This window comes from Xylona heveae (assembly GCF_001619985.1).
Source record: "Xylona heveae TC161 unplaced genomic scaffold L228scaffold_4, whole genome shotgun sequence".
NCBI classification, from domain to species: Eukaryota; Fungi; Ascomycota; class Xylonomycetes; order Xylonales; family Xylonaceae; genus Xylona; species Xylona heveae.
In genome coordinates, this window is record NW_017264196.1 from 2,182,117 (window position 1) to 2,203,061 (window position 20,945).

Below are 20,945 nucleotides of genomic sequence, written 5' to 3' on the forward strand. Positions count from 1 at the left end.
CCACTACCATAGAGTATGGAAGGTTAGCAATGGCATATTGTGGAATCCCAGGTCAGAGAGCATTGATTCTCTAAATCATGACAAACTAAAGATTTCCTCTCACTTTGATTCTCATTTTTCTTTCACTTTTCCTTTTGCAAAGTTTCATCTCTTTTTTCACATGCAGCTTACCTTTAGCTTACCAACTTCTCTGTACACCAAAAAACCTGTTTTGAAGCTGTACTATCAAGGCATTTCCCACTTGTGATCACTTAAAAAGAAGCTCAACTGCCTTTTCACTTTTTCATTCCTACACATTACATCCTTAACTGTTTAACATCATTACTCCTCCACTTTGCAATATTGCATGGTCAACACTCTGCATTGCTTTGCAGGAGACCACTTCTATCTCCATGCTCAACTATTTGGCTAGCAATAAGTTATTTCAACAAGTATCTTGCAATGGCACTCACTCACAAGCTCAAGAACACCAAACAGCAGGTCAAACATGCTGTTGAAGTGGGCAACATTCCCAGTGTGGACAACCTACATGACATCATCCACTACTGTTGGGAAAACAACAAGCATGAAGATAATGATTACATTCACATTATGTAAGACTTCCATTACAACCATTGAATGTCTATTAAAGACAATAGACCAAAGCATTTTCCTTCACCCCACCACATCAAACCAAAGAAAAAGCAGAACTGTTAGAAAGTCAAGGTGGAGGAGACACCTACTCCTTCCACCAACATTGACATGCCTATCTATATTGATGAAAGTAATGATGACACTGCTAGAGAGGCACTCCATGGCTTAATTGTTAAGCATTTCAACAAGACCAACACAGACAAAGGTGGAGAACATGATAATGACAAGCCACCAATGGTTGGTGGCTTCAAAGCTCAGCTATTTAAACAAGGAGGACAAGCAGTGCATGGTGTACCCACTGTTGAAATTAAAGATCCTATTGCTGGTTTCTATACTAGGGATCTGGTAGAGAAATGAACCATTCTTGTGGTTGTAAACCCACAAGATGGCTCAATCTCCTTGCAAGCAATCCCAGTCAATCATTATGGGAAGTACATCCCTCAGAGCACAACTGTTGAAAACATGGACCCCAAAGACATCATATGAGGAAGCAAATGGGAAGGGTAGGAAGACCCTCTCACCTTCAGGCAATTGGTATACCAATACAAAGAGGGGGCAAGTGATTGGGAGTGGTTAGATGAGGACAATTTTGCAGTTCACCCTGACAAACACTCAGTCATACAAAAATGGAAGGCAATGGTGGTTGAGCATGTACTAGACAATCTATTCAACACAAAGGGGGATGAGCATCTAGGTGCTAAGAGAGCCATCCACTTGCTGCAGGAGATGAAAAGGATTGTGGGAGAGGGGACACAGATTTTCCAACACATGGCTATCAATCAGGATACTAGCATCACCCTTCAAACCATGATCACTAAGCTGCCAATCTAACTTAGCCTTGCTAAACACTCTGCTCAACAAGGCAAATACAACCAGGAAGCTACAGATACTCAATACAGTCCAAACTCAACTCCATCCACCAATCAGAGGGTTATACACACTACCATCAATGACCCTGAGTTACCACCAATCCCACTAACTTTTGACAAAGAGCTGGCTGCTTTTCTCCCTCAGTTTCCTTCCTCCTTCTTTGATTCCAACAGAAACTTGAGGTCAAAATGACAGGTTAAGCATCAACACAGACCAACTAGCATCCAAGGTCAGATGGTGGTTTTGCTGGGGTGCTCCTTGTGGGGGGGGCATGCATGACTAAGGATGGAATTGCTTTTGTTTAACACTCACTCTTGCTTCTATCACTACCACAGTTGCTATTGCAAAAGGATAATGGATAATGGCTTAACCATAATCCATGATTAGCTTATATCTACACTCCATAAAAAGCTGGGATATTCCCACTTTTTGGGAGACCTGAGAGATTTTTATGAAAAAAACTAGCATCTCCCCATTCTACCATTTACATATCATTGAAGATTCTCCTGTGTTCAGATATACGATAGCGTGACCCATTCTACCAATAGCCCAACTACCCACCGATCGGTTATCCCGCAGTACGTAGTAGGTTGCCTAACGACGGAGGCCCCGGTAAGACTTCGGAGGAGCTCTGGCCCGCCATTCAGCCATGTGGTCCGTCTCATAACCGGAGACTTCGTACCACTCTTCTGGCCTTGTCGCTTCCACCTGAACTACGGAGTATAAAGCATCAACTATATAGGGCTGTCCAACGGTTCGACAGCTGTTGCGTTAATTAGTAGTGACACTAACATTCTGCAGCGACAACATCAAGTCATATTTTTCGTTTGTCTTTTTGGCAAAGGAGGCGCATACTGCTCAGAATTTGAGTCAATTATTACGAAGCCAAGGGAACTCAAAATGCATGATTGTAATGGCAGGGATTCGCCCAGCTATGTTGATGATTCCTACAGCACGACGAATGACCATGGTCCCCGTAAGCGTAGACGAAACTTTGTTGTCCCATTACTTTTTGAGGCAACTTTGCCAAGACATTCCTCTCTTTTCCTTCCCCTTCCCTTCCCTACACGATGGAATAAGCACTACTACGCCCGCTGTGAGAGCAACCATATTTTTCAGGATCAAGATTGAAGACACCTTGGATTGAAGCCAATAAAAGTAGCTAGAAACTAATTCTTCTCCCAAGCAGAGTACTCATAGTTCGGTCACACACACACACACACACACACAAGAATAATCAATAAACAGACACAAAGTGGCTGCAAAGAGATGAGGAGTTTGGATTTCTTGAACTATCGTAACCATTACGTGCCCGTCAAGTAACAAAGTCCATGTATATATCCCTTCGCGTCCATGACAATTTCGTTCTGTAAGATTTTCCTCCAGAAATGTCCAAATTTTGGAAATAAATTATCGGCTGCAATCATTGCATAGCCATTAGATATCAAATGAAAAAAAAAAAAAAAAAGATAAAGGGGAAAACACGCTGAAATCGAGGCTAAATGATGATGATGAAAGGGGATCTTCAGTGCAGCGCTAAAAAGGAAAAAGAGGCCAAAATCTTTCATTACTCGTCAAGCTGCATAGTATCAACTCCCCACTGAGTAGGGTCAGTTGTCATAGTCTGCGCTTGTTGATTGCCCAGCAAAGACCAATCCTGGAACATTGGGGTGTTCCTCGCCATGGTCTGGCTTGATTCGCCAGCGTCGCCATAGAGTGAGAAATCGGCGATGGGCTTCCCATACTCTCCGGTGAACTCATCAAAGCCTTCGTCCGCCGACAGGTCATTGGCCGAGCAGGGCGAGTACAACATGAGATCGGGCTGTACCCCGGATGAAAGCATCGAAGCTTGTCCCATTTGGTTGGCATGGACAGGTAGCATCACGCCAGAAGGGAAGGAATGAAGCAGCTGATGCTCAGCAGAATATGATGGAGTCAGGAGCTGCGCGTTGTAATTGATCAAGTCTGCGTCGCCACTAGACAAGTTGAAATTGTCATTGAAGTTCTCCGGTATTTCCGGAGTAAAGGTTGGATCAAATGCATTGGCCATATCAAGCTCGGTATTCATGTTGTTTGAGTCGAGCGGCATATCGTCAAAACCACCCATGCCGAACAAGTCATTGCTGGCATTACTCCACGGCGCGCCCAACTCAGCCCCTAGGTCATTCGATCCATACTGACCCTCAAGGCTGTTTAAAGCGTCGTCGAATGAAAGGCTGGTTGCAGGAGAGATACCGAGTTCCAAAGCCGGGTGCTGAGTAGAATGTTCGGTGGAGGTTTCATCCATCAAGGGAGAATGGGTGTTTTGCGTGACGGGCGTAACAGGATCAGGCAAGAATGAACTGGGCGTAGCAATGCCTGCTGTTGAGGGAGTTTGCAGCGGAGTCCCTGTCTGAGCTCGTTTCCCATTATTCTTCGTTCGTACGTAGGTCCAGCCATGACTCTTTTCCATGTGCTGTTTGCAATTACTCTCCCGTTTTGACTGGTATGTACAAGGAGAAAATTGACACTGGAAAAGCTTTGGCTCTTTACAATGCTTGTCATTCACGTGACGATCACGCTCCTTCTCTGTCGGCCAACCCTCAACAGCATATTTACAACCTGGCTCTGAACATTTCCAGGGGCGAGAGTGAGTCTTGACGTGTTTTCTGGGAGTGAACATTAGCATAGTGACCATCAATAGAATTCGGGGAAGACTTACGTGAGATCACATGCACGCTTGAACACTTTCCCGCACTCACCGCAGGCTGGGGGCGCTTCAGGTTCAACACCCAGCATTGACTTGCGTCGCCGAGCCATTGAACGCTGAACGCCATCATCCTCTAATGACACCTCGCTCAGGCTTCTCTTCATTGCATGAGAAGATTCCCCAAAGTCCGATTCACTCGAGAAAGGCCTTCCATCCTTCGAGGATGAAGGAATTGGAATTACCTTTCCGTTTTTGACTCTGACGAGTTGAGCAGGACGTCCAGTCTCGCTCAAACCGCCTCGTAATTCAAGCTTTTCATTCCTACGAAACACGTTAACGAAACTAATACAACAACGATGGAGTGTGGAAGTACTTACGGGTCATAGTCGGATTCTCGCGGACTCTGGCCTGACTGGGCCCTTGAGCGAGCCGAAGTAATCATGCTGGCGTACTGACGAATCTGTTCCACGAGGTCAAGGAAATAGCCGTTAGTATAAGGTCTGTCGGTCGGACGGCGCTGATCTTTCTCGTTGAGATATTTGACCGTTGTATGAATGCACTGAATTGAGGTCTCGCAGAAGTCGAGATAAGACGATCGAGAGACGGCCCAACCCTTAATTCGAAATTAAAACAGATAAGCAAAACGACTTCTCCCCTCCTCAGGGGTTTTGTACTCACTGGTGCCAAGTAAAGCAGCGTTTTTTCCAAGTCCCGGAGACAGGTAATCTCTTTATTTTCCATCCGTCGAGGCATGTCACGGACAAGAGGATGGAAGGGTTTCAGACCCAACTCCTCCAAGAGGGGGTCGATGATGTGCGCCTTGATGTGCTTGGCGGCGCACTCGGAAAGACATTGGCCGTGATGGTCAGCAGAAGGGTCCAAAGACCGTGTAATTGCAGAGCGAGTATTTGTCCGGGACGGTGCGCCAGCATGGCGAGCACGCTCGTGCTCATATCCTACTATGGACTTGTCAGCTTGAATCATCATGATGAACATCCCGTAGAGCTGCATACGTTGATTCATCTCGTGTACAGGGTTCGACTTTGAACGGACAGAATCACCGATGCTGGAGCCGAGTCCGCTGTCAGAGGTGTGTCGCACTCGGGCGCGGCGTTGTTGCTTTTCAGAATGCTGAGTAGTCGTTCCAGTGGGTTGAGAGTTTACACTCTCAGACATGGCGGGGTCGATGAGGCCGCGAGGAAGGGGCAGAGCATCTCTGTGAAGAGTGTTGAGGGGGCTCGAGGCGGGGGAGCCGTTGCCCGCGATGGTTCGGTCCAAGGATCCAATCAGTGCGGCCATACGACGTTCGCCGGCGGCGATAGCTGCTTCCAAAGATTGGGTCGAGGTATGAGACCGTCTCGGTAGTAGAGAAACGTTGATGACTGGGTCGTCGTCCTTGGATGCTGGCGACGATGGACTATGAAAGGTCGAACCCTTCCGTAGAGACACGGATGGTGATAAATTCCGCCAGCCTTCATGGGTGTTTGTCGAGATGGATTGACCAACGGCAATTGGGGGGATGGCATTTGGCTTTAAAACACGGCCGCGGCGGGGATGAGTAGAGTTGGAGGCCATGGTGTCGGGTAAGGCGTCCAAAATGGAGTCCTGGAGGCGAAACCTGGAAGAGGCAAATGGCAGGGAACCTAAGGGAACGCGGGATTAGTGTGGTGCCGAGCGTGGGAGGAAGGCGACTCATTCAGGATGACTCACGCCTGATTGCTAGGTGATGACACAAAAGGTAGACACCCCAGATCGAATATATAAACTGCACAGCTCAACTGCATCAGATGGTCAATGGGAAGTAATGCGAGACGAGATATGAGGGGAGCGTACTTGCAGTAAGGAATGTTGCCAAGTTGATTGCGCTGCTAATGCGGTTGAGAGGTGTAAAAGGCCTCAAGGAACCCACGAAATGAGCAGCAGGATGAGGATAAAGCGGTGGCCCGGAGGAAAAGAGGATATGGCACTCCGGTTGAAGTTATTGCTTCAACAGAAGTGGTCTCCGGAGCCGTGCAGCACGATTGAAGGCCTGAAATCACAGGTTCATGGAAATGAGGCAATGAAAACACTCTAAGAGCTTGAGATTGGACAAAGAGTGCGGATCGGTTGGTATAAAGAACAAGGAGTGCAAGAAGCAATAGTTGCGGGCCAAACACTATTATCACTCGAATGATAACACAAGCAGACCAATGGCCTTTTCCTTTCTGGGACAATACTGACAGCGCTAGAAGACGACAGAGGGCCAAGGAAATCGGTCACGAATGCATATGGGGTGGCAGAAAGGAAAAGCAAAGCGTACAAGATGGAGAGAAATGGGAGAGGGGGTTTTGGATGGTTATTTCTTACGACGGGATCGAGGTTGAGCCGAACACAGCCATCCGCTGTTTGGTGGAGCATCATTTAGGCAGCAGCCTTAAGAAACGTGAGCACGCGGGTGACGCGAGCGAAGGGGAGTCAGTCAATCCGACACTCCGACCACCGACACCACCGACGGGCTTACTAAACCATTCTCTTTGCCCGCCCTGCCCCGGTTTGCATTTTCAACCAATCCGAGCGAAGAACAAGCGAAGAAAAGCTCCCTCAACTCTCACGTCCTGTCCTGTGTACGATTGAGCCGTCACTTACATTCTTCGGAGGTGTCACACGTAGTTCCCCACGTAATTGTAAAGCATCGAGTTGCGTAGTCTGCTGGCCAAGAGACGTGGGGTTGCCGCGGGTGAATAAAAAGGGAGACGCGTTGCCCCGATGACGAGGTGGGAAAAAAAAGGAGAGGCGATAGAGTTCGAAGCAACAAAGGGAAGTCGAAGGGGGGCAATGGTCGCCGCCTTTTCAGCGTCCTTTTTGCCCTTGACCAAGCTGTTTCTTGGGGCAAAGAGTCGGAGAGGCTGCCTGCAAAAGTCCAGATAGACCAACGAGGTGTCCCTCTGAGCGTTCTCCGCTTCGCCGCACAAGCCGCTCACTTGTGAATGTTCTTTGGACCTCCTTTCTGTGAATGAACCTGGCATAAGCCCGGTATTGAGTACGGCAACAAAATGATATGGCATGATTGATGGCCCACGCCAACTTTTTCGACTTTGAAAATAGCCGGGGGGTTCACAAGCCTTACTTCAAAGGGCCTTTTAGCGCCGTAAGCAAGGCTTACCTAGATCCGCCACGCATCCAATGTGTACTTTTGATATCAGAGAATGGGCCACTGTACTTTACAGCGTTCACCAACGAAAGCTCACCCCCAAATCATTGTGCATTGGTCAATAATATTGTGTTTTTTGCACGGAACAAGGAGAAGGAGCCACGGGATTATCGAAGGAGGCTTTTCGTCATTCCCCAAATTGCCCAACCCAATGAAACCCTTTGACTCATCCAGTTTCGCTAGCCTCCATTTAGTACTTATTGGACTCTCGGTCTAGTTTTACCTAGATTGCTTTTGCCAAAGAAAATACGAGCACTGCTCGCTACAATTCAGCAAGACATAACTACAGCATGAAGCGATGTATGGGTTATTAGGAGTAGTATCGGCGAGCAATATTGGGGGCCGCACGGCTTCAACGCTTCCACTTTGCCACCCCCCATGCTTTGTTCACTCATGCCATTCGAAGCTTGCATTTCATTGTTACCTCTGAATTCAGTGACTCCAGAAAGGTGCATCTCTCGATCCAAGGGCATATTTTGCCTTCTGTTTGAGCGAGGTTAGTTATGTCGTGGCCAAGATGTTGACTGCCCGAGCTCGATGTCGCCCCCGTTGAAAGACTTTGGGGAAATCTCTGCCTTAAATCATCCAAAAGTAAACATAATTTCGTCCATCGTTGGCAAAGTCAGCCAAGTCATTCCCTCACCGCATTCGTCATGGCGTATAAGCTTAATTTGCCCCCGAGCCCGAACTTTGTCTCTTCGCTTTCGTTTCGCTTCACGAGGCGCCTAAACGAGCAGCTGTTGTCATGATCTGCATGTCCTGTAACTGGTTGATTGGATGAGAAGCTGCTTTGACACTGGTGGCCAACTTGTGGACATCTTCCTTCTGATCATGTCGTTGATATACTGAGGCGCGTGGAAGTTTCACCTCTCATTGTGTAAACAATGTTGTCGCTGTCCGATTGAAGCTCGAGGCGCTTTGGTTTTGGTCATCTCATTTGATGCCCGTTGTTGGAATTGCAAAAGAGCCATGTCGCCAACATGAGGAAATATCATAAATCATTCATCTTTCTTTCTTTAACAGCGAAGTCAAACAATTCCTTTGTATATTTACTTTCTCTACGGTCTTTATCTCAGTCTTTGTTCTGTGCATTCATTGTCATCAAGCATTGTTTGCTTCACCTGTACACAATATCCCTGACAACCATGAACAAGAGCCCCTCGATCAACATTCACGCTCCTATTGCCTATTAGAATATCCGTTTTCCCTGCTTATATTAAGGAGAGCAGGGATGAAGCCGCCCCATTCCAGCAAATATATCATCATTTTCATTCGAGAAAGGCCCTATCCCGGAGATATCTCTACTGTCAAACCTACGCATTTTTAACGAAGACCATAAACCAGCTTACCAAGATGGGATTTAAATCTCCATCGTTCTATTTCCTTTCTGCCACTCTCATGTTCATTCTGACGGCATCGGCTGGCCCGATTCCATCCAGTATCCCTTCCAATCCCTCATACTACAGCATATCTTCTACAGCCGCAGAATGTGCAGCTCCCACGCAAACTGCCCAAACACAATCACAGCCATCTTTGGCTCCGAATTCCCACGCCATCTCCGAGTCTCAGCTCCTCCAGATTGCTCCCAGCTCCGGTTCCTGCTCGGGAGCCACCTTCGCAGACGAATGCCGAACAGCCGCTCAAGCCGTGCCATTCATCAATCAGGCATTTGAAACGTACCGTATCACATCAGCAGGCGAGAGAGCTGCCGTTCTCAGCATCATGGCTCACGAGAGCGGCGAATTTAAATATAATCGGAATCATTATCCCGTGCCTGGAAGGCCCGGTCAGGGAAGTAAGTAGCCTATGGTACCCTTTTGGTTATTGGTTGCGGATAATGTATCTTTGCAATTGAAGCTGACATGTTATATTTTTCTTAATTAGCTCGCAATATGCAGATGCCGAATTACAACCTTCTGTACGCTCGCTCGATCCCGGCGCTTGCATCTCAAGTCCAACAGAGCTCTTCTGGGAACGACGTTGCCAGCTTCACGCCAGATCGATTGAATGCTGTTCTTGAATTGGTCATGCCTGATCAGTATTCTTTTGCCTCCGGATCCTGGTTTCTGACTAGTCAGTGTACAGATGCGGTGCGTCAAGGACTTCAGAAGGGCGATCAGAATGGATTCGGTGATTTCATTAACGAATGCGTGGGCACGACACCTTCGGCTGACTTGTATACGTATTGGGAGCGTGCTATGGAGATTTTAGAGACAGGTGATTAGCACAATCATTGATCAGCATTTAATACCAAAATACCGTTAATATACACTAAAGTGTAATGGCAGAAAGGGGAGAAAATATCCCGTAAAATTTGCTAGGTAGACGCAAAATGGAATCGTGTTAAAAGAGTCGTAGACATTAGAGGCACTTTGGTCTCTTTCAACTTCTTTTTGTTCTAAAATCTAAGTGAGCATCAGGAAAGGAATAGGAGACGCGGTGAGCCTTGATAAGTGGCCCAACTCAGGCCATAGGGCCACTGATCTTCTCTTTAGATCTCGAAATTGTGGTGTGTGTCTGATTTCCTTTCACATCCTTATTCCAATACTGTGTCGCCTTTGGAGATCTTGGATCTTCATTGTTTACCCATGGATACATTTACAGTGATCAGTGGCACATAATCGGGCATGTGTTTTAGGTTCCAAAATTCATATATCCCACCATTCATAAGCATCACGAATTGACGACGTTCAATCTCTATGACACCTCAACGATCATTGACTATTCCACAGTTGCTATGTAACAGGTTCTAATTGAACATTTCTCTTCAGCAAAGACAACTGGAGATGAGGAATCTACTGGGTCTTAGAGGCGACAATTCCTACAAAGAATTTAGTAAATTCCATAAAGGCCATTCGTCCATTCGGTTAGGGAAACGTACTCTCAACGTCAGCGACGCTCTGGTTGAGGATCTGCTGAAGGTTCTTGGGGTTCTCGAGCTCCTTGTTGATCTTGGCGATGATCGACTCGGCAAGCTCACGCTGCTGGCGCTGCTTAACCTGGCCCTCATAGCGAACCCAGGATTCGAGGACGGTCTTGGCCTCGGCGGCCAAAGCAGTCTTCTGCTCGAGCTCGAAGGCCTGAGCCTCAAGGTGGGCGGTCTCCTATGGAGAAGTGAGAAACAAAATGCTTAGTGGACTTCGCAGAGCTCTACTCGGATCATACCTTCGAGACATCGAAAAGAGCCTTGGTCACGTCAACGACGCCGCCAAGCTGCTGGACGCTCTCGATGCGGGACTTAACCGCACTGGTGTGATCCTCACGGGCAGAGTTCAGGATGCCCTTGAGCTTGGCAACCTGACCATCGGCCCACTCCTTGTACATAGGACCACCGTACTTGCCGACAGCCCAGAAGACGCTGAGGAGACAGAACATGACGACGGATTCCTCGTTCACGACGTAGAGCTCATTGCTGATGGCGGCAATGGAGAGACCGGCACCGGCGGAAAGGATCGCGGTCTTGGAAGCCAAGGAGCTTCCGGGAAGGGAGTCCAAGATGGACTGAGCCTTCTGCTTGGGGTCCTCACTCGGGACATTGGACGCGAATCGGGTCGTCGTCAGGGAAGAGAGTGCGGGAAAAGAGCGAGCCGGGAGAGCTGGTCGGAGCCGGGTAGCGCCTTGAAAGCGTCAGTAAAAGCTCCAATTGCACATTGTCTCATTATACGAGCTCGAATTGACTGACCGACGGCGCTTCTAGCCAAGCGGGAGGCCATTGCGATGAGAGTGGAGATGGAATTCGTGGTTTGTGAAGGATGTTCGACGATGGAGGTTATGGCTCTTGCTCGGCTAGGATAAGCGTTTGTTGGGGAACGTCTCTGCGTACAAAGAATCACTAACCATTCAATTTTCATGACGATATCCGAGCAAAGCGAGTTTATTCAATTAAATTTCATTCAAAACACGATAAAATGCCCGGCCTCGTCGATAACAAACTCGCGGCGAAAAAGAGGAAGAGAGATACGGAAGTCCTTCCCGAGAAGAGTTCTGCGAAGAGAAAAGTAGGAAAGGGTTCCAAGAATGAATCTTCCACCGAAGATTCTCAGTCGCAAATCCCTCTCCTCGAGAGCCAAATTCTAGAGTCTAGGCGCCATTACAACAATATAGCCAAATTAATTGGCCTTTTACGGCAGCGGACCTCGAAATCTGATGATCATTTGACCGCCGCTGTTTCATTATGTCGAGTCTTTTGTCGCCTACGGGCTGCGGGCTGCATGACGAAGTCGAAAGGATCGGCAGAGAACGAAGTTGTCATTGTACAATGGCTTAGAGAGCGCTACGGGGAATACATCACAGGCTTGTTGGACCTTTTAGACGACGGAACACCTGGGGATCAGGTATGCCATGGATTTCTTCTTTCCCAAAGCGAAATTCTAACAAGAAGTAGACTACTGCGTTGTCTCTTCTCATGCGCTTGGTCAAAGACGAAGCAAGCAATATGAAAGGTGGTGCAGAGGATTATCCATGGCGCTCGTCGACATTTTCGAGCTTGGTGCGCAAGCTTCTTACGCTCGAGCACGGCACGGATATTATTACAGAATTTGTGGAGACTTTTGTGACGGCGTGCGATGATATCAGATTCTACACGTGTGCGATTGTTGCGTAAGTACAAGAACTCTCTTTTTTTTTTTTTTTTTTTTTTTTTTTTGATAGAACAGTTTCTAATCCTTGTACTCAGCGATTTAACCTCCGACGCACTCGAACCTACGCCTGCTCTATCACGAAATGTCTTATCAATACTTTCCGCCATAGAAGATCCGCCAGAAAAGAAAGACGACTTGGAAGAATTCTACACGGAGCGCCCCAAGAAGCCAACGCATGCGCTACTTTCGCCTACATCACAGAAAAAGCAGGTGCAAGAGGCATGGTTGGCTTTGTTACGTTTGGGTCTGAATAAGGAGCAGCGAAAGACCGTACTTGGGCTTATCTCCCATCGGATTGCGCCATGGTTCGTGAAAGTGGAGATGCTCATGGACTTTTTAACGGACTCCTACAATTACGGCGGAGCAACTTCTCTTCTGTCTCTTTCGGGACTCTTCTATCTTATCCAGGAGAAGAATCTCGATTACCCAGCGTTTTATCCGAAGCTCTATTCCCTGTTAGATGAGAACATTCTCCATTCGAAACATAGATCTCGGTTCTTCCGGCTTCTCGACACTTTCCTCGCATCTTCGCATCTTCCAGCTGCTCTGGTTGCCAGTTTCATCAAGCGGCTCTCACGGCTGGCACTTAATGCACCACCCGCTGGCATTGTCGTTATCATTCCTTGGATCTATAATCTCTTCAAGAAGCACCCAATTTGTACTTTTATGATGCATCGCGAAGTGAGGGGGGATGATGCGAAAGATCGTCTTACACGGGAAGGCATGAACGATCCATTTGACATGGCAGAGGAAGACCCGACGAAGACCAACGCTATTGACAGTAGCATTTGGGAGATTGTGACTCTGCAGTCGCATTATCACCCGAATGTAGCAACCCTCGCAAAAATAATATCAGAGCAGTTTACAAAGCTGTCTTACAATTTGGAAGATTTCCTGGATCTTTCATATCAAAGCGTGAGTGATTTCCCGGCTCGTTAGGCAGTAATCCTTACTAACAAATGATTTAGATGCAAGAAATGGAGCTTTCGAAGGAAATGAAGAAGACACCAGTGGTGGAATATGAGATACCCAAGACGATATTTACAAAAAGTACGGATCCGGCATATCAGGATAGTCTACTAGTGAAATTGTGGGATTTTAGCTAGTTATCGGGCACAGTATAATCCAATCATCCTTGTTGTCGCCATGAGCGACACTTTCACCGTCACATCGTAATAACATATCAACTACTCATTGTGATGATTTTGGAGCTCCTATCTGAGCATAAATATAATGTGATTGATGAGACGTCCCCAATCATCGCGTCTCGAAGATGAATATTATGGATCGGTGCTTCCCTTCTCTCGGTCTATATCTGAGGTTGTGCCGCGTGTATTGTTTGCACAGCCTCATTCGCAGTATAAAACCCCTGTGCTTGCTCTCGACTGAGTGTCAGAAGTAAGACTGAGAATAGTACGGTTTAAGGGTAGCCTGGCGGGTGCTTTGTCATGGCGATCATATGCGTTGACGAGTATAGCTCCATACCCGACCCTGCCACCTCTTATTTTCTCGACGCAGCCACCTTCGGTGCTTGGCAACAATTTGCTCGATATAAATAAAACTCCTCATGAAACAACTACCGTTTTGGAAGCAGCCAGAGCTTTCATTTATATGTGACTGAGCGAAGTTTTTTCTTCTGGCGAGCTACATTTGGTGTCAGATAGCACAATTCAATCCACTTTGTAATACCCCGCAATTTTGAGGCGTCTAAGCTCGGATCAGCCCGGCAGGCGTCAATTACGACAATGCCTATGTTAGACATTTTAAAGAAGAAGAATAAGATCAGTGAGGATGCGGCAGCAAATGACAACGACAAGGTATCTGCGCCACCTGAATTTACGTTCATGCGGACCACGACGACAACGCAAGAGATCATCAAGCCGCCAACGTTTTCCGGGGACACCAATGAACCAGTCTCGTCAGAGAAGAAGCAGCCAGAAAATCAGCCGCTGCGGCATAGATTGTCACGGAGGTTCCGTCGCAGCTCCCCTGCTCCGGCGCCGCAAAAGCAGTTAGAGTCAAGCTCTCCGAAACCTCCGGAACCGGGGAAGCTCCAGAGAAGCTTTTCACAGAAGCTCCATATCAAATCCAGCTCTCGTGCAGCAAAGACAAAGTCGGTCTACGTCCCTTCAAACTTACCAGTGATCAATGATGAGGCGTTCAACACAAAAGATGAGCGAGAGATGAAATGGGAGCAACGAGCGACAATGCTCGCGAGAGAAACGCCCCACTCCAGACCTAAAACCGCGCCTGGCTCATCGTCGAGTGCAGCGCAATCCAACGGAGCTACTCTAGATATCCGTGGAGAAAAAGGCTCAAGGTCAAGAAGATCCAGCATCAGCGACAAAGCGGGAGACGTATGTTCAATTGAGATATTGGATATCTATTGAAGAGGATTATAGATACTGAAGTTGTGTGGTTTTACCAGGAGAACATTCAAGAAGCTATCAGGTTGCATGAAAATGGAGGTGGGTGGAAAAGCTGATGGAAACCGACAAATCCTTCTATTGGAGCCAAGCTAATTTTTTACAGACCTTGAGAGGTCTACGGCAATGTTTGGCCGTCTTGCCGATCCAGAAGGCGAAAACAATGCCTTGAGTCAGGTCTTATACGGTCTCGCCCTGAGGTATGCAACTCCCAACCTCGTCACGTTGTATATTCTCAGACTGGACTTTCATAGTCCTATCAACACCACATGTCATTTGCTGACAATCATGCCCTGGTCCAGACACGGGTGGGGCTGTCCACCAGACTTGCCCCGAGCAGTCACCTATCTTTCGTACGCGGCATCGAATAGTGCAGAGATAGAGGCGCAAGCACTAGCATCGGGCATGAAGAAGGGTGGCGCAGCAAAGGGCGAACTAGTACTGGCAATCTATGAGCTGGCAAACTGTTTCCGTCATGGTTGGGGTGTTGACAAGGACCCTGTCGCAGCCAAACAGTATTACGAGACAGCAGCGAACCTCGGAGACACGGATGCCATGAACGAAGTGGCGCGGTGCTATCTAGATGGGTTTGGTACGCGCAAGGATAAGGTGAGTGCTGATGTTGATCCATTCAATCCTGTCTCATGATTCGACATGGAGAGCTTCTTTTTTTCCAACCTTTGCCACATTTCCGTCTCTTTTCAAATCCCAAATCGGTGGAATCAAGCAGGCCGTGCATGCCTCAAATGCATCGATAATGCCGCTATTTGGGATCGTCACCTTAGTCTTTCGGTCAGTTATCCTACTGGCTTCCAGACTCGGTGGGCTCGCAAGATGAGACGGAAGGCGCTCTGTACGCAGCGTATTGCAGAGTAGGGGAGAGAAACATTGTTACGAAGTCGCAACTAATGGTTGGTTGACGGTTGCTGATTGATATTAGTACACTGCGGCCAAATACTACCGATTAGCGGAACAAAACGGCAACAAAACATTAGGAAACTCATGGTGAGTTAGCGTCCATCTTTGGTCCAGTTAAATCCTTGCCCTTTTCTCTGTCTTCCCCATTTCCATACTCCCCCGTCTCGCCCTTTGTCTGCTCGTGCTGCCGTTCGTCCCGTGTTGGTTTTTGTGTATAGTCAGTAATGGCGTGGCGGGATTGCATTGTTGTCGTTTCAGTCATGATCCCTGCAAGCGGGTCTCCAAGGATCGCCAGCGTTTCGCGTGGTATCCGGCGCCCTGGCGCCAAATCCGACGTTCACCGCCTGGAGAAAGTCGCTGCATTGCATTATTACTCATTCGTTTACTATCACTTTTGCCGCACTTTTTCTTCCTGTCGCCTTCCGGATTTTTGTCTTTGGCCGTTTGGTCTTTTGTTGCTAATTTTCATTTTGCCGGCTTTCCGCACCCTTGTCTTTGTTTGTTTCCTCAAATCGATCATACCCACACACCGCCACGTGACGCCTTCCCAGCGCGGAAGTTGCACATTGACGGATGATCGAGCAGCTTTATCCTGATGACCTTTTTTTTGTTGGCCTTTATGTTTTGACATTTTTTGTTCCGACATTTTCTGTTCCTTGGCCTACTTTTCCCGTGGCTTGAAGGTCTTGTAGAAGCTGACATGCGCCCAATGACACAGGATATGGAAAGACAAATATAATCCAAAATAGTCTTGAATTTTACACGCATACGCATACGCATTCACGCCGTTACGCATCTTTCTTTCTTTCTTTCGTTCTTTTCTTTCCCAAGTTCATCTCATATTTCTGGATACGGCATACTGTATTATACCTCTGACCTTTTTTTCTGCATTGCATTTCGCGGGCCCTTGGGTATATCTCTTCTCTCTGTCTAGTCACGCCAAAAACCCTCATCGAGCGATATCTTTTTTTTTATATATAGGGTCCCCTCTCTACGGAATTTAAGATCTATACCACCACGTTCCTATCAGTATCAGTCATTTCAAAACCATTTCAAATTTAAAAAATTGCATAAAATAAACATGGACTCGGTTCTTGGATCTTTGCTGCTTATTCCATATAATGAAGAAATATACCGTATATATATATTATATATATAGAGATAGATGATCCCCAAGATTAAATACCGGATTGTAGAAAGATAAATAAACCAAGTATCCAAGGACCCAAGTATAACCGGACAGTAAAATCCCATAGTCAATTCCCCCCCAAAAAAGACTATTCCCAGGTAGCAAATATGTGACCGACCAAGTAAAAGAAGAAATGGGTAACCTAACCCGCCCCAAGACAAGCCCCGATTCCCCGAATCCCCGAATCCCCGAAGACCCCACAATGCCCAAAACGTCCAGAAGAAAAGGTCAAACATCCGAAAAGAAAAAAAAGAGACAAACGCGATTGATCTGAAAATTCATCCCCGATAAAAGCACCGGCGGGGCCAGGCCACACAAAAAAATGTTATCAGACGTTCCTTCGTACCGGTCATTCAAGTATCATATCCGTCATATGCGTCATAGCATAAATGGTTCATAAGAAAAAATGGTCATGCATGTCATAAATACATCAAAAAATAATCGCTCATTTCGTTTCGTTTCGTTTTCGTTCCTTCGTTTGTTCGTTTGCAGGGGATAAAAAGAAGAGGGAGAGATAGAGAGATGAGAACAATACACGTGAGTGACGTTAGTGGCGTGAGGGACGGGAGAAGGAAAATTAAAAAAGAGGCAAAACACAAGTGAAAAATAAGGACATGATCCAACTATTTGCAAACAAAGACAAAGAGGATTCCAAAAAAAAGAAGCCAAATAGGCAGAGAAAGAAAGGGAACTGTCCAAGATCCCGAGGAGAAAGGGAAGGAAAATCCAAGAAGAAAACGAATGCAAGCCCGAAAAGAAGAATAGAAAGTTTAAAAAAGATGAGAAGAGATGAAAGAGAAAAGAAAAAAAGAAACTAATATACTATAAAGTCATGAACCTCCCGTATGTATCATAAGTATGCCATCGCTTGCTAATTGCATATAGAAAAGCTAACAAGAAAATAAACCAAAGATAATACCCAGTAATGGTACCGCTAAATAGGACAAATCAACCGCAAACTGCATAATAACAAGTTACAAGAGATACCGAAAGTGAAAAAAGGATTGTAGATGGACAGCACGATTGGTGATTAATCGTCCAATGTGTCCGTGAATATACAAAGTTGGGAGGCAAAAGTTCAAAAGCACAGGACCTAGTAGTACGTTGGGCCTGAGCATCGTAGACAACGGAAGAAAAGGAAATATATCAACAGTGGTGAGGAGGGGAGAAGACAGGGGGCTCGGTATGGCTAGTGGTGGGCACATCTTTCACAGTTCGGCTGCGACATGGCTCGGGTATTATATAACGTAGCGTACCGCAACCAACACCGAACTGCTCATACATGGCCACTAATAGCGATGGATCGCCAAATGAGTGTATGAGTTTGCGAATCTGATTGCTGATTCGTTCGGGTTCACAATTCTGGCGTATCATCAAATACCGTCTTTGGCGCTCACTGTTCCGCGATGGTCGTCATTGATTTCGGCCACCATCTTGGCAAAGTCACGCACGACCTCGGTGGGAATCTTATCCCACATGAGCGATCGCGTGTAGACTTCGGCAGCGGAGCCTTTGTCGTTGCCGCGCATGGCAGCCAGTGTCTCGCCGAGATTCCGTCGAGGGGGAGTAGGCGCATCACGGCTGTGGAGGAAATCTTGTGATGTAACGCCATTGTACTGTTCTGCAGAGAGAGAAAACAGTTGCTCTCCCTCTTGCTCCCTCGTCGGTCCTGCGAGTTGGCCGTGTAAAACGTCAAGCGTTGATGGCCCTGCAGACATACTGGCCAGCTCGGAACCACTCATCGTCGTCTTGCCCGTTGGCGCCGAGGACCATGACATGCCTGAAGGGGCAGGCTCCAGAGCCTCAACACGGCTTACGCCGGCAATTCGAGAGTCTGAAGTCTGCAGGCCAGCATCTTTGAAGATGTTGTCGAGTACCGTTGCGGACGCAGCGCGAATGTCATCAGGGACACGAGGAATGGATGGGGGAGTCGGAGATGAACTCTTGGATGCGACAAAGGCGCCAAAAAGCAGAAGCTAAAAAGCAGAATATTAGCATGCAATAACGACAGCAGGAAAACCAACATGTCTCTGCTTACCATAAGCAACAAACCAGAGGCGGCAGGCTTGTCTTCGTCTTTGAAGGAAGGTTTCTCGGGTTTCTTCGCCACGACGAGGCTTGTTTCCGTTGGCTGTTCCGTATTGTCGATGCCAAAGTCGTTGACAAAAAGGCTATCCCAAGGAGATTCATCCATTGTTAAGCCATCCATTTCAGAAGAGAACTCGGCAGAGAAGCCTGAAGAGCTTGGAGCAGCCGACATTGCAGTGTTTTCCATTTTCTGGATATGCTCCGTAAGATAGGCATTCTTCTTGCGAAGATCACCCGTCTCAAGAGTGTGAGCGCGGACCATCTCCTCCTTCTCGAGGACAAGCGTCTCAATGTATTGCTTGCACTGCTGTTGCTGCGAATGCCATTCGTCTTTCTCATGCAGGTACTCGGATTCGCGAATCCTCATGTCTGCGAGCTGCTCCTCTAGCTCATTTATCATGGCGGTAAACTGCTTCTTCTCATCCTCAAGCCTCTCAGTGTGTTGTTTTTTCCGCTGACGAGAGTCGAGGCTAGAACCAAAAATGTTAGTATTTCAACAAAGGTGACGGTACACCTGACGCGGGGTGTTAAAAAAAAAAAAGAAAAAAGGACAACAATGATGGAGAGGGTTCGTACGCGGCCTGCCTATTTCTCAACAGACGTTTTTGCTGCTTGAGTTCCTTGATTTCCTGATCGTCGTTTGATTCGGATATTAATCGGTCAATGTTGTTGAGATTTCGTTCTGGGGGAATTTCAAAGCGAGCATTCTTTTTCCGAATCCCGTCTCGTCGCATGTGCAACGTTGACGACGGTCGGGGCGGGCTTTCCTGGCGCATGCGCTTTGGGATTGAGCGAGCTGCCAAGCTTTCCGATGATTGCTGAGCCATCGATGACATCCAATCCTTGGTGGGATGAGGCGACGGCGGAACGGATACATTCGTTGCAGTCGATGCTGCCGATGGAACGTATACAGAACCAGGTCTGAGAGGATTCGTAGATGGCACAGCAGCTTGGAATGTGGCGGTTGCAACAGGAGCCGTAGGAAGAAATGAAGAGGGTGTCCGGTTGTCATACTCTGATGGAAAACCATCATAGACGGCAGTTGGAGTCACCGCACCGGGATCCTCGACCATGGGCCACGCAGACGTCTGCTGGCCGTAGGTGGCAGCTTGAGCGGCCTCGAGACGCATAAAAGGGTTGTTGCTCTGCTCAATAAAGGGATTGGTGGAGAATGAAGTAGAATTTCGGTCAGGAACACCCATGAACTTGTCGTCAAAATCCGCCCAGCCTACACTCTGCTCCTTGGGCGAGAAGAAAGCTGTCGTGTCGGCAAAGGAATCCCTTCGCTGGCTGAATTGGGGGGACATGGCAACGGCGCTGTCGAGAATGTTATCGTCGAGGATACTTGACTCCTCGTCCTCAAAGAATTGATGCTGAAGATCAAGCGAAGACGACGGCCGGAAAAAATCATAACCGGTACTCTGAGTAGCAAAGGAAGTCATGGTTTATTTTTTTTCGGGGGTGTGGATGTCCCAAGTGACGGGACTTGTGATGCTTTGCAAAATGCGGTGTAGACTCGCTTTGTCTGTTTTAGGTGTGTGGAGAGTGGTGGTCGGTGAACGTCCAAGCTCTCGCGACGATGTGATACGCGGGGCGGGCAGAAGCAAGACCGAGACGACTCAGATAAGTTTCCGATAGAACTGCGGTGGCAGGGAACAAGGTAGAAACGACGAGACCGACAATGGACTGTTTATGCTGTCGCCTTTGAAGAATGAAATATCCGTAGGGCGAGTTTGTACAGACAAAAGTCTTTGTGTAAGATGTAGATGGAGGTCAAGGTAGGAGTGGGTGAATTATAGACAAAGACGATCAAGAGATTGGGGAGGGTTTGTGGGTAGATAAATCTGAAGGTCTGTAGGAGAACTGGGAAGGGTGCGTCAACACTTCCCGGGAGAGGCTTCTTTAATTTGAATCTGGGCTTTGCTTTGGCTTCCCTCCGTTGAAAGTATCCAGGATATCTTTAGTGGGAGAGTCCGGGCATGGGGGAGGGATGGGTAAAAGGGCGACGGGAGATAACAGGCGACGACGAATCTCAAGGCATAAGGGTTGCGCGAGATCCCAAGAGCTAAACGAGTGGCAGAGCGGCCAAAAGCAAGTCACGGATGGGGGGAGAGGGGAATGGGCTCAGAGGGACAATCGAACATCTGCCCAGAGAGAGACACACAGAGCAAGAGAGAGCACGCCCAGGACGAAGAGCACAGAGAGAGCGAGTGCGAGAGAGAGAGAGAGAGAGGGCACGGCGATAACCCGAACGAGAGCCACAGGTGCAATCGGGGTATCAGATATGGATGACAAGGGGGGG

At 47.6% G+C, this 20,945-nt stretch overlaps 7 protein-coding genes across 7 annotated transcripts; 4 read left to right on the forward strand and 3 right to left on the reverse strand.

Moving 5' to 3' along the window:
- Positions 1-441: 441 nt before the first annotated feature.
- Positions 442-990, forward strand: L228DRAFT_238361 (hypothetical protein; the record flags this gene model as incomplete). Its single annotated transcript, XM_018331040.1, has 2 exons — positions 442-593; positions 765-990. The coding sequence occupies 2 exons, from the start codon at positions 442-444 to the stop codon at positions 988-990; spliced, it is 378 nt and encodes a 125-aa protein (XP_018189401.1).
- A 2,080-nt stretch (positions 991-3,070) lies between these two features.
- L228DRAFT_238362 (hypothetical protein) lies at positions 3,071-5,767 on the reverse strand (the record flags this gene model as incomplete). Its single annotated transcript, XM_018331041.1, has 4 exons — positions 3,071-4,151; positions 4,205-4,513; positions 4,570-4,805; positions 4,871-5,767. 4 exons carry the CDS (start codon positions 5,765-5,767, stop codon positions 3,071-3,073), a joined length of 2,523 nt encoding a protein of 840 aa, XP_018189402.1.
- A 2,968-nt stretch (positions 5,768-8,735) lies between these two features.
- L228DRAFT_267809 (hypothetical protein) lies at positions 8,736-9,607 on the forward strand (the record flags this gene model as incomplete). Its single annotated transcript, XM_018335032.1, has 2 exons — positions 8,736-9,177; positions 9,267-9,607. The coding sequence occupies 2 exons, from the start codon at positions 8,736-8,738 to the stop codon at positions 9,605-9,607; spliced, it is 783 nt and encodes a 260-aa protein (XP_018189403.1).
- Positions 9,608-9,684: 77 nt separating this feature from the next.
- L228DRAFT_246699 (hypothetical protein) lies at positions 9,685-11,136 on the reverse strand. Its single transcript, XM_018332479.1, has 4 exons — positions 11,065-11,136; positions 10,548-10,999; positions 10,264-10,486; positions 9,685-10,203 (listed from the first exon to the last, which is right to left on the reverse strand). The coding sequence occupies exons 1-4, from the start codon at positions 11,093-11,095 to the stop codon at positions 10,178-10,180; spliced, it is 732 nt and encodes a 243-aa protein (XP_018189404.1). The 5' UTR covers positions 11,096-11,136; the 3' UTR covers positions 9,685-10,177.
- A 119-nt stretch (positions 11,137-11,255) lies between these two features.
- Positions 11,256-13,210, forward strand: L228DRAFT_246700 (nucleolar complex protein 4). The gene is made up of 4 exons (XM_018332480.1): positions 11,256-11,716; positions 11,767-11,981; positions 12,058-12,937; positions 12,991-13,210. Exons 1-4 carry the CDS (start codon positions 11,291-11,293, stop codon positions 13,126-13,128), a joined length of 1,659 nt encoding a protein of 552 aa, XP_018189405.1. The 5' UTR covers positions 11,256-11,290; the 3' UTR covers positions 13,129-13,210.
- Positions 13,211-13,448: 238 nt separating this feature from the next.
- On the forward strand, positions 13,449-15,606 carry L228DRAFT_125204 (HCP-like protein). The gene is made up of 5 exons (XM_018329041.1): positions 13,449-14,379; positions 14,451-14,490; positions 14,555-14,648; positions 14,751-15,057; positions 15,389-15,606. Exons 1-5 carry the CDS (start codon positions 13,768-13,770, stop codon positions 15,455-15,457), a joined length of 1,122 nt encoding a protein of 373 aa, XP_018189406.1. The 5' UTR covers positions 13,449-13,767; the 3' UTR covers positions 15,458-15,606.
- A 2,322-nt stretch (positions 15,607-17,928) lies between these two features.
- L228DRAFT_267813 (hypothetical protein) lies at positions 17,929-20,085 on the reverse strand (the record flags this gene model as incomplete). Its single annotated transcript, XM_018335033.1, has 3 exons — positions 17,929-18,531; positions 18,594-19,113; positions 19,220-20,085. 3 exons carry the CDS (start codon positions 20,083-20,085, stop codon positions 17,929-17,931), a joined length of 1,989 nt encoding a protein of 662 aa, XP_018189407.1.
- Positions 20,086-20,945: the final 860 nt, after the last annotated feature.

Bases quoted from the DNA above. Each gene is read 5' to 3' on its own strand.
- L228DRAFT_125204 (XM_018329041.1), top strand. From the start codon at position 13,768: ATGCCTATGTTAGACATTTTAAAGAAGAAGAATAAGATCAGTGAGGAT. The intron at 14,380-14,450 runs GTATGTTCAATT...TGGTTTTACCAG, and splicing joins TCAGCGACAAAGCGGGAGAC to GAGAACATTCAAGAAGCTAT. The intron at 14,491-14,554 runs GTGGGTGGAAAA...AATTTTTTACAG, and splicing joins CAGGTTGCATGAAAATGGAG to ACCTTGAGAGGTCTACGGCA.
- L228DRAFT_246700 (XM_018332480.1), top strand. From the start codon at position 11,291: ATGCCCGGCCTCGTCGATAACAAACTCGCGGCGAAAAAGAGGAAGAGA. The intron at 11,982-12,057 runs GTAAGTACAAGA...CCTTGTACTCAG, and splicing joins TACACGTGTGCGATTGTTGC to CGATTTAACCTCCGACGCAC. The intron at 12,938-12,990 runs GTGAGTGATTTC...CAAATGATTTAG, and splicing joins TGGATCTTTCATATCAAAGC to ATGCAAGAAATGGAGCTTTC.
- L228DRAFT_246699 (XM_018332479.1), bottom strand. From the start codon at position 11,095: ATGGCCTCCCGCTTGGCTAGAAGCGCCGTCG. The intron at 11,000-11,064 runs GTCAGTCAATTC...GACGCTTTCAAG, and splicing joins CTTGGCTAGAAGCGCCGTCG to GCGCTACCCGGCTCCGACCA. The intron at 10,487-10,547 runs GTATGATCCGAG...ACTTCTCCATAG, and splicing joins CTCTTTTCGATGTCTCGAAG to GAGACCGCCCACCTTGAGGC.